Here is a 12,071-nt window from a genome sequence, read left to right on the forward strand (position 1 = left end):
TGGGCTTTAGTTTAGAATGATAGTATTGCCTTTTATATTTTTGGTCAATTCAGTTTCTATAGGAACACTGGATTATGAGCATTATTATTCTAGGCTTGGATCATCATCATACCCAACTACTCTGATAAGGAATGTGTTCCAGAGAAATTCCAAAGATTCCCTGCAGTAACACATATTTTTTTGTGGGATGTCTAAAAACACTGTACCTTCTGCCCACATTCAAAATACTGTCCTTAGATTGTAGTTAAATTCTTCAATGGCTCTTAACTATAAAATGGGTCCAGAGACTGTGAAGCTATTGTTTGGAGTTTCCTGGAACCAGACCAGTATAAGCCTTGGCTGTCTCATACAAGTGATATTCTTTAGCTGACAAACATAGTCAAACCTTGACCTCCAGACCCTCCAGATCCTTTTATCCCTTTGGAGACTTTCTTATGTCTGACGTTTCTTACCCGGGTTTAGTTAAGTACAAAAACCTACTGGCAGTTAGGCTGTGTGGTAATTTATAAGCATCCTTTGCTGACATTCTGAGGGGTTCACCTGTATCTTTTGTGCTTCCTAATTAGGGTCACTGCTGTGCTTGATTAAGCTAACAGTTGTGTTAAAGTACAAGCATTGGTGACCACTGAGCATCAGAGGAGAGAGTTTGGGAGAAGAGCACCTAGAAACGTTACAGTGGTATTTGCTGTAAATTGAGATGGTACATACAATGGAAGTACACTAATGAGGTCTGGGTTCAGATCCTAACTTTGTGAAGAGCTATGTTGATCTTGGGAAAAATCAGCTCTTCTGGACTTTTGCTTTCCCATTAGTGAATTAGGAAATTGTACTGGATGATCTGATCACTCAAGTCCCATCTATTTCTGGGATACTAGTGTTCTAAGGAGTGGTCACCAGACTTCCATAGTAGAGAATTCTATGAAAGTGTGGATTGTTCCCAGTTTAACCCAGTAATTCTATGTGTTTCATTGTATCTTGATTTTTGTAGCTTGGCTATTTAATCCTCAGAGAAGTGTTAGTACCATTAAAAAGATCATGCAATGGTTATTTAAAATACACAAATCAGTAAATATGATACATCATATCAACAGAAAGAAGGACAAAAACCATATGATCATTTCAATAGATGCAGAAAAAGCATTTGACAAAATTCAACGTCAGTTTATGTTAAAAATTCTCAAAAAATTAGGTATAGGAGGTACATACCTCAACACAATAAAGGCCATATATGACAAACCCACAGCTAACATTATACTAAATGGGAAAAAGTTAGAAGTGTTTCCTCTGAGATCTGAAACAAGACAAGGATGCCCACTTTCACTATTTCTATTAAAAATAGTACTAGAGGTCCTAGCCAGAGCAGTTAGGCAAGAGAAGGGAATAAAAGACATCCAAATTGGAAAGAAGGGAGTCAGACTGTCCCTTTTTGTAGACAAATGATCTTATATATAGAAAATCGCAAAGACTCCACTTAAAAACTCCTAAAACTAACAAATTTGGTAAAGATTCAGGATGCAAAATCAACATACAAGAATCAATAGCATTTCTGTTTACTAATAGTGAACAGTCTGAAAAAGAAATTAAGAAAATCCCATTTACAATAGCTACAAAAAACAAAGATACCTGGGAATAAATTTAACCAAGGAGGAGAAAGATCACTACACTGAAAACTATCAAACATTGGTGAAAGAAATTGAGGACACAAAGAAATGGAAAAATACATCATATTCATGAATAAGAAGAATTCAAGGAAATGCAAACCACAATTACAAGGTATCACCTCTCTTTAGTTAGAATAGCTACTGGTACCAAAACAGATATATAGACCAATGGAACAGAACAGAAGCCTCAGAAATAACGCCACACATTTACAACCATCTGATCTTTGACAAACCTGACAACAACAAGCAATGGGGAAAAGATTCCCTATTTAATGAATGGTGTTGGGAAAACTGGCTAGCCATTTGCAGCAAAAACTGGACCCCTTCCTTACACCTTATACAAAAATCAACTCAAGATGAATTAAAGACTTAAATGTAAGACCTAAAACCCTAAAACCCCTAGAAGAAAACCTAGGCAACACCATTCAGGACATAGGCATGGGCAAAGATTTCATGACTAAAACACCAAAAGCAATGGCAACAAAAGCCAAAACTGACAAATGGGATCTACTTAAAGAGCTTCTGCACAGCATCAGAGTGAACAGGCAACCTACAGAATAGGAGAAAATTTTTGCAATCTTATCCGTCTGACAAAGGGCTTATATCTAGAATCTACAAAGAACTTAAACAAATTTACAGGAAAAAAAACAACCCCATCAAAAAGTGGGCAAAGGATATGAACAGACACTTCTCAAAAGAAGACATTTATGTGGCCAACAAACATATGAAAAAAAGCTCATCATCACTGGTTATTAGAGAAATGCAAATCAGAACCACAATGAGATACCATCTCACGCCAGTTAGAATGGCAATCATTAAAAAGTCAGGAAACAACAGATACTAGAGAGGATATGGAGAAATAGGAACACTTTTACACTGTTGGTGGGAGTGTAAATTAGTTCAACCATTGTGGAAGACAGTGTGACGATTCCTCAAGGGTCTAGAACCAGAAATACCATTTGACTCAGCAATCCCATTACTAGATATATACCCAAAGGATTGTAAATCATTCTACTCTAAAGACACATGCACACATATGTTTATTGCAGCCCTGTTCACAATAGCAAAGACTTGAAACCAACCCAAATGCCCATCAGTGATAAACTGGATAAAGAAAATGTGGCAAATATACACCATGGAATACTCTGCTGCCATAAAAAAGGATGTGTTCATATCCTTTGCAGGGACATGGACGAAGTTAGAAATCATCACTCTCAGCAAACTAACACAGGAACAGAAAACCAAACACTTCATGTTCTCACTCATAAGTGGGAGTTGAACAATGAGAACACATGGACACAGGGAGGGGAACATCACACACTGGGGCCTTTTGGGGGGTGGGGGCTGGGGAGGGATAGCATTAGGAGAAATACCTAATGTAGATGACGGGTTGATGGGTGCAGCAAACCACCCTGGCACATGTATACCTATGAAACAAACCTGTACATTCTGCACATGTATCCCAGAACTTAAAGTATAATAATTAGAAAAAAAAAGAATAGCTATCATCAAAAAACAAATGATATCAAATGTTGGCGATGATGTGGAGAAAAGGGAACCCTTACACACTGTTGGTGGGGATGTAAATTAGCACAGCTATTATGGAGTACAGTATCGAGGTTCCTCAAAAAATTAAAAATACAACTACCATATGCTCCAACAATCCTACTACTGGGTATAGTGGGAAAGGACATGAAGTCAAGTATCCTGAAGAGACACCTGCACTCCCATGTTCACTGCAGTATTATTTACCATTGCTAAGATATGGCATCTACATAAGTGTCCATAAAGGTTGGATAAAGAAAATGTATATATACACAATGAAATACTACTTAGTCATAAAAAAGAATGAAATCCTGTCATTTGTGACAACATGGATGACCCTAGAGGACGTTATGTTAAGTTAAATAAGCCAGACACAGAAAGACAAATACTACCTGATCCCACGCATGTGGAATCTAAAACAGTTGGTCTCATAAAATTAATGAAAAAACAGTGGTTACCAGAGACTAGGGAGGATAGATGGAAGGCGAGCACAGGGAGAGGTTGGTTGGTCAATGGGTACAATTAGAAAGGAAGGATAAGTTCTGGCGTTCTATTAGTAAGATGATTATAGTTAACAGTAAGGTATTGTATATCTCAAAATGGCTAGAAGAGAGGATTTTGAATATTAACACCACAAAGAAATGACAAATGAAGTGATGAATATGCCAATTACCCTTCGATCGTTACACCATACATGTATACATGTATGAAAACATCACATTGTACCCCATAAAAATGTACAATTATGTGTCCATTGAAAATAAAAATAAAGTGTTAGGTAATAGTGGTTCTCAAACAGAGCAGGACTGTTGACTCAGTACCCACCATTCATTCATTTTTTTAAGACTTTACATGTAAAAAATTTGACACATATGTAAAAAATAGTATAATCAACCTCTTCAAACCCAGGAGCCAGCCTCAGCATTATCAACATATTGTCAGCCTTGTTTTATGTCATTCCCTTTTTCCTCTCCACTGGAATATTTTAAAGCAAACCCCAGATATCATCCAATTTATCCATTTATGCTTTAGGATATATCCTAAAAGATGAGGAACTCTTACTGGATATAATCATAACACCATTGTCTTACCTAAGAAAATTATAATTTTTAATATCCAGTTAGAATTTTTGTTTCCCAGTTGTTTAAAAAATCTCTTTTTCTTACCTAGCAATCACATAATGTTCTTTTAAGATGTTAAAACTCAAATGCCAGTCCAGTCTATCCATTGTAAAGTTCCCCATTAATTTTTCACATGATATTTTTAGGATCATTACTTAGAGCTATGTTGCTGTTCCTCATTTTTTAAGTTCAGTAACAAATTGTTATTGAACTCCTGCTTTATGCTTAATGCCAGTAGTAGGGCTGGCATGTACTACATATCCAATAAATCTGCCCCCTTCTCTGCTCCAGCCAGCAAGGTATCTTTTCCACAGATAGCTGCTAAGAAGGTCTAGATTTCCATAACCCCCTGGGAAGTACGGTAATACCCACAAGCATATCTGCAAATCACTATAGCAGAGTTTATCTCCCAGGCCCATCCCACTTCCTCCTCCAGCTCTCATTGGAGCTAAACATTAAGTCAAAATTTCATCAAGTATTACCTCCAATATAAAATATTTTCTATGGATAACTTTGGGTTGTTGTGTGAAATTTCTGAGTATCAATATTGCCCACCAACATGGATAACACTTCCTGAGAATCTCCTTTGCATAGTTCTATGTGATTACAGTTGGGAGGGAACCTTAATGATTACCTTATCCAACCCTCTCATTTTATAGATTAGGAAATTGGTTTCCAAGGTTATTCAGCTACGTAGAGAGAAATGTGACTAGAAGCTATTTCTTTTCTGTCTTTGTCAATGCTGTTTTCAATATATCTCATTGCCCTTTGTTTTTCCAATATTCATAAGTTTCATTTTCTGACATACATTGTTTCTAATGTGCCTTGTATCTTGAGTTCAAATGAGTGTTCCCCCCGCCATATTGCTGTATGAATTTAGATGATTGCCTAAATAAATATATAAATATGTGGGGGGGGGTGTTGTTTATTATTGTTTATATTTTCTATTTTAGATGCAGCAGTTCTTAGGAAGACCCCTTGTGAAAGAATCTTTCTTTAGACCCATACTTACTGTTCCTCAAATGCCTGCAGTTTGCCCGGGAGTCGTCTCTGCAACTGGCCAACCTAGAGCCCCCCTGGTAAAAGCTTTCTTGGTGGAATAGATGTTAATTAGTTTTTTTATTACTCTAGTGGGCTTCCTGAATGAGTATCTTCATTTTGTTCATTCATTTGATATGATAATGATGGGGGTGGTGGTGATAATTGAATGAATACTTCCTGTGAAGCACTGTGCTCAGGGTGTTACATATATTATTTAACTGATACTAGCTTAGTTTTGGGATACAAAGATAAATATGTTTTTATACTAGAGAATCCTTAAAATTATAGTATTGCTTCTGAAATAGGCAACAATGCAGGGTAAATTGACATTTTTAATAGATTTTTTTGGCATGGTTGTTGGGAAGATTGAAAAGCAAAGAAGCCAAGTCACAACAAACTATATGATGGCACAAAGCTAAAGAAAAATTTTATTTCCACACACGTACACACACATAGTAAGACAGTATTTCAAGTGTATCTGTAAACAGACTATAAATAGCATCACCTTGGAACATAAACTGTAAAGTTATAAATCTTCCCAGCTACAAATAGCCAGATAAACTTTATCCAAACCTGAAGAAGGAACATATAAATTTGAAATTACCAGAATTATCAGTTGTAATCTTGGTGAAGGTAAACTTTTTTTTATTAAAGGAAAATCTTCCAAAAGAATGATGTTAGATGTAATTAATGAAAATTCTCTAATCTTGATTTTCCTGTAAGTATAATTAGGTGCAATTAATTGTTTCTTTTCTTTTCTGTTCCCCATATATTGCTAACAGTTTCCTTTTGAAATACATGGTCAGATGGACTCTGCTTATTATTGTCGAGGCTACCTGTCTATAAACAAATCTGTATATAGTCCTTAATATGTTAAATAAGTAACACATCTTTTTACTACCATGATATTACAGTGTTAACTCTTGCAATTTGCTTGCCCACCATTCTATAAGAAACTATGATAACATTTTATTAAAAACATTAAAATACCTTAATCTCCTAATAAGATTACTTTCTGATTCCTGGGGTAAAGCTTGACATAGAAGCAAATTCAGATTTCTGGGAAATATTCTGCTTCCCCTCACTTCTTAGGCTCTGTACAAATTATTACAGTGACTGTTAGTAGTTGCTAGTTTTTCATGAATAATAACCTAATATTTGAAAATAACCCATTAGAGCCTTACATAAAAGGTGCAAGTGGTCATAATTATCTTAGTAATCAGATGAGCACTCCAAAAATACTCTGTTATTATTATTATTTAATTAGAATCTTAAGAAGGAACTACCACGAAATATGGAGAAAACTGATGGTTTCATGGCTGCATGTCACTACAACTTCTGCACCACTTTTGTCTACAACATTGATGAGACATTGGGCAGAGCAGTTCTAGTAGTATTCCCATCTTTATTTGGTTGTTTGAAAAATGTAACTTTACTTTCTCGTTATAAAGGTATATATGCTAATCACAAAATGCGAATAATATAGAAATGTAAGCACATTAGAAAACAAAGTTACTGTGCAATTGATTCCTAAGAAATAATCACTTCTCATGCATTGTAATTTACAGACCTTTCTCCGTGTATACATATGCATTTAAAATTTTTTAATGTAAAAGGAAGTCATATCATAAATACTGTGCCACAGACTTTTTAAAAAATCATATTTCATGCATATCTCTTATGCCCAGACATACAGTTCTATTTTTTAAAACTTGATTAGATGTGCCATAATTTATTCATTTCTCTATAGATGTAAGGTTTTTTCAGTTTTCACTGTTAAAAGAGAAACAGCAGTAAACAGCTTTCATGTTTTTCTGTACATGTATGTAATTACTGAAGCAAGCATGTCCTATTTTAAAAATAAGTTTAAATATTTATAAACAGTTAGAAATATTGTTTGTATTAGTTAAGAGAAAAACCCTAAAAGGGATTGTGTATGCCAATATTCTTCTTCATTCTACCCTTTTCTTTGTCCTATTTTTAAAATAAGTTTAAAATAGTTACAAACAATTAGAAATATTAAGAGAAAAACTCTAAAAATTGAATGTGTATGCCAGTACTCTTCTTCATTGTACCCATTTTCTGAGGTATAGGAATGTCACTTCTTAATAATTAAACCTGATGGGCTATAGCTCTCTGCCTCTTACAGATGACTGGCATAGCCTGGGCTCTGCCAGCGCCTGTGGGAGACGCTGTGCCTCCCAGTGCAGGTCTGGGGAGTGATCCCTCCATCATGAATTGGGAGAGAATTACAGACAGGCTGAAAACTGCCTTTCCACAGCAAACCAGGTACCTTAGTTTTTATTTATTGGTGGGTACAGATCATATTCTCCAGTTTTCATAGCCATAATTGTGGCAATGAAACATTTCAGAGAAACATAACAAACACAAAAAAAGTACAGATGTTTCCTTACCTTGACCTTGATAAGGAAAAAGAAATTTACCAAGAAGAGACAGTGTTCAATGGTGAACCTCTTCATTAAAAAGTTACTTGTCTTAAATCATGAGAGAATAACTTTAAATTTAGGTATGCTCATTTACTGAAAGTACAACTAGATGTAAACTTACCCAATTTTAATGGCACTAACTGCCATTATTATCTTAACCTATCTCCAAAGTGAATTTTAAGTTGATTGTATGCTATATAAGCCCAAACATCTTTAGGATTTAATTTCCTAATTTCCTTAATTTTGAGGGTCCTTATAGTTTCTTTGTTGGAGAACACACTAAAAATGCAAGAAATCATAACTTTACTGTGCTTTTCACAGTCTACCTTTAGTAGAAAGATATTTAATTATATTCCTACACAAATGAAGTTTCTTTTATCTCAACTCATATCTAAGGAAATAATTCTACTTTTCACAAGTATTTTTATTTCAATACAAACATTTAATATATACACTGGCACACTTCATTATTAAATTATAATTTTATAAATTTCATAATAGTGAATAGATAATAAAATAGAACTCTAGTACAGTTGTTATAAATATGTATAAAAACATTATAAATCAAAGGTAGTTGCATAAGGCTGATGACATGACACTTCATTTGGGAAACAAAAATATTTCATTCTACTTTGTCCCATCAAAACTGTAGATACAGGCTTTGGATCAATGGATCTTGGGAATTAAAAAGGAACATATCAATTAAAATAATTGTGGGTTCTTTCATTATATAATTAATGTGATTTTTAACCCTTGCTTTCCTGTTCTGTTTAATCTTTGTTTTCTGAGTTTTACGAAAGTACAACTATTAACACTGATAAGAGAGAAACCAATAGCAACATAGTTAAAAATAAATATGTTATCCTGAGCAAGAAACCACTTGAGAGATGGTATAAAGAACCCAATGCATAAATAAGTGGATAAACTTAATTTTCACCTAGTGAGCTCTCAAAAACGAAGTCTCTTTTTGGAAAGAAAATAAGTGCTAAACTTTATCACTCATGAAAACATTAAGTATCATTAATGAACACAATTAGGAGTTTTCCTTTTGGTTTAAGATAAATGCAGATGGACCTGTGATCACTTTTTTAGATCAAAGACCTAAAGAGTCCTGTCTGTATGCTACATATCAATCATGCGATAGGACTTTATATCTCCTTTGGTGGGTACATCCTCAAAGGTACTAGGGAAAATCATTACTGCCCTTTCCTTTCCTTGATCTCTTCCAGAAAGGAGCTTACAGATTTCTTACGGAAATTGAAGGATGCTCATGGAAAATCCTTGTCTGAACTGACATTTGATGAAATTGTTTGCAAGATTTCCCAGTTTATTGACCCCAAAAAGTCTCAGGTAAAATGCAAAAACAACCAAAAAACCTGTATCTCTCTGCCCTTAACTCTAGTAGTTAACTGTTTTAAATATCTCCATAACCTGTTCAGAAAATCAGTAACTTGTAATCATATTAAATCATCTATTAACAGTAAATAACAACTTCAACTTAACAAATGATATCAGAAGTCTTTTTGAAATACCTGTTACCTAATCATTCTAGAATAAAACTGACCTCCTTGAAATTTGCTCTAGTTTCTTTGAATGAGTCTAAAGAGGGAGATATTTTCTAATTTTCTTGAAAGATTTATTTTAATTAAAAGAATGTATAGAGTTATTTTTGTTTTTACCTAGCTCTGAGTATATAAGTATTACCACCATTTTGTTCAAGATTTCTCACAAATCTGATTATTTACCCTTTTGCTAGTTCTTACTATACCCCGTTCTGTACTAATGTTTCAGCTCTTACTGTTTTAGGACAATTCTGAAAAAATAAACATTATGTTCTTATTTTCAGAGTCAAGGAAAATCAGTGTCAAATGTTAATTGTGTTTCACCTAGTCATTCTCCATCACAGCCTGATGCTGCCCAGCCCCCAAAACCAGCCTGGAGGCCACTCACTTCACAGGGTCCTGCCACATGGGAAGGAGCCAATAATCCGGTGAGACTGAAATTTTTGATTCTGAACACATTTAGATTTGGGAGAAAACAATGAGCTAAATTTAACATTTTCTGTATTTTCCCTAGGATGAGGAAGAGGAAGAAGAAGAGCCTTGTGTGATCTGTCATGAGAATCTGTCTCCAGAAAATCTTTCAGTTTTGCCTTGCGCTCACAAATTCCATGCTCAGGTAACACTTTAAATTTTCCCATTAATCAGCTAAATGAGATTCATACTGCCTTACTTATTATCATATACATGTATCATTATCCATTGTTGTCTCACAAGTTCCATTGGATATAACTCTGAACTTTTGGGTACCACACAGAAACATTTATGTTTTTCCCATACATAGCCATGGATTGCATTGTGCTCTCTCAGATCTCCATCCACCCTACAGAAGAAGGGGACAATGTTGAGAGTCAGATGGTACACAGTAGGCAGTTCCTTCGAATAGAACTGGGACAAATGTCGATTGACGTGGTAGTTTAGTGGCAGAACTAGCAACAGCACCACTTGAAATTGACATGCTATAAATACCACATAGTGTCCTTTGTCCATAATTAATGACAGCCCCCTTTCATAAAGCATAAGATTTATCAGTCTCTTCAGGCTTCTATATTTGCTTTTGAAAGATACTCAGGCTTGAGTTTTGATGTTAGAAAAATGTGAGGCATGGTGGCTCACACCTGTAATCCCAGCACTTTAGGAGGCTGAGGCGGGTGGATCATGAGGTCAGGAGATCGAGACCATCCTGGCTAACACTGTGAAACCCCATCTCTACTAAAAATACAGGAACAAAATTAGCCGGGCGTGGTGGCGGGCACCTGTAGTCCCAGCTACTCAGGAGGCTGAGGCAGGAGAATGGTGTGAACCCAGGAGGTGGTGCTTGCAGTGAGCCGAGATCGGGCCCCTGCACTCCAGCCTGGGTGATAGAGTGAGACTCCATCTCAAAAAAAGAAAAAGAAAAATGTGAGGTTGGCATGTCTTTTGTTGATTCTTGGCATTTATATAGATTAAATTCTGGTGTTACTGCCACACAGTTGCTATTGGTATATAATTAATGATCCAAGTCCTCTGTTGCAGAGATGTAATTTGACACAGGAAAAGGTAGTCATAGTAAAGAAAGGCTTTTCAGGGAAGTAAATAATAGCCAGTTCAGTCAAGCCATGTTTGTAAGACATCATTTCAAAGATATGATATGTGGTACCTGGTACAGAATTATATTTTGTATTTGCTCTAATATGAAGATACATCCACAAAATGCCTAATCCCAAAAGTTTTCTAGGAAAGATCCTTAGCCATTGACTTTCCCCTTTGAAGTTTATAAGGTTCTGACAATTTAGGAAATACATGTTTAACAAAACTTACCCTACTCTTTGCCATTGCCCACAAGTAGAAAGCATATAATTCATTCAGGTTATTTTTTATGACTATAGTTAGTGGGCCTATTATATGTAGTGCTTATTATTAATCCTCTCTCATCTGACCTGGCCCTCCATTATTTATATACATAAAAATGATTTGTTTTTGGAGAGTCAGCATTCAAGCAAGTGACTTAACAGATAGTTCATAGCCGAAAATTACTGTCATTATCGCCAAAGAAAACAATCTGAGAAGTGTATTCATGATCTAGGGATTTTAACTGCAAACACCATAAGCATTTCATACCAGGTACTAGTGACTTTTGTATCATTAGTTATGACTTTTTCTGGATTATAAATGAGAACAGTATATAGTAAACCAAAGAATATAGCAAGTTTCTCCAATTTCCTTGTCAGGAAGGATTGCTAGTCATCTTGAAAATTGAGGTTGAAGGAAGCATTTCTAGTAGAATAAACTGGCTAAAAGGTATTGTGCAGTTACCACCTATTTTGTTCAGCAAACCACAGGGAAGGTGCCATGGTTGCAGCAATTGGTTTGACAATCCACAGGGTAAGGCTTTAAAGATCCACCAGAAGACATGTTGGTTGGTAACCCTGATGCATAGAGTGACAACTGCCTCTGCTAGGCTACATCTGAGAGACTGACATAAATCTTTTTGCTCCTTAGTGCATTAGACCATGGTTGATGCAACAGGGGACATGTCCAACGTGCAGACTCCACGTTTTGCTACCAGAAGAATTCCCTGGTCACCCCAGCCGGCAGTTGCCCAAGATCTGATACAAGGTCAGGATGTCTATGCAAAGGAAGCTCAGTTTTCTTTTATTATGAGCTGCTTGTTTGAGTGGTGTAAAACTATGTGCTCTTCAATATAGTGCTAAAGAA

General features: G+C 35.5%; 1 protein-coding gene across 8 annotated transcripts in view; it reads left to right on the top strand.

The window, feature by feature from the left end:
- The window catches only part of DZIP3 (DAZ interacting zinc finger protein 3), a 104,293-nt gene that overhangs the window by 89,187 nt on the left and 3,035 nt on the right, over nt 1–12,071 (top strand). For 7 of the 8 annotated variants that reach the window (XM_001151742.6, XM_016941613.3, XM_016941612.3 and 4 more), the window contains 6 exons: nt 5,281–5,406; nt 7,518–7,657; nt 9,045–9,165; nt 9,662–9,805; nt 9,892–9,993; nt 11,856–11,972. In XM_001151742.6, coding sequence (XP_001151742.2) covers nt 5,281–5,406; nt 7,518–7,657; nt 9,045–9,165; nt 9,662–9,805; nt 9,892–9,993; nt 11,856–11,966 — 744 coding nt within the window. In that variant the 3' untranslated portion in view covers nt 11,967–11,972. The remainder of the gene's footprint in view (nt 1–5,280; nt 5,407–7,517; nt 7,658–9,044; nt 9,166–9,661; nt 9,806–9,891; nt 9,994–11,855; nt 11,973–12,071) is intronic. The other variant, XR_010155684.1, reaches the window with a different exon arrangement.

Source organism: Pan troglodytes, chromosome 2, assembly GCF_028858775.2.
Source record: "Pan troglodytes isolate AG18354 chromosome 2, NHGRI_mPanTro3-v2.0_pri, whole genome shotgun sequence".
Lineage (NCBI taxonomy): Eukaryota > Metazoa > Chordata > Mammalia > Primates > Hominidae > Pan > Pan troglodytes.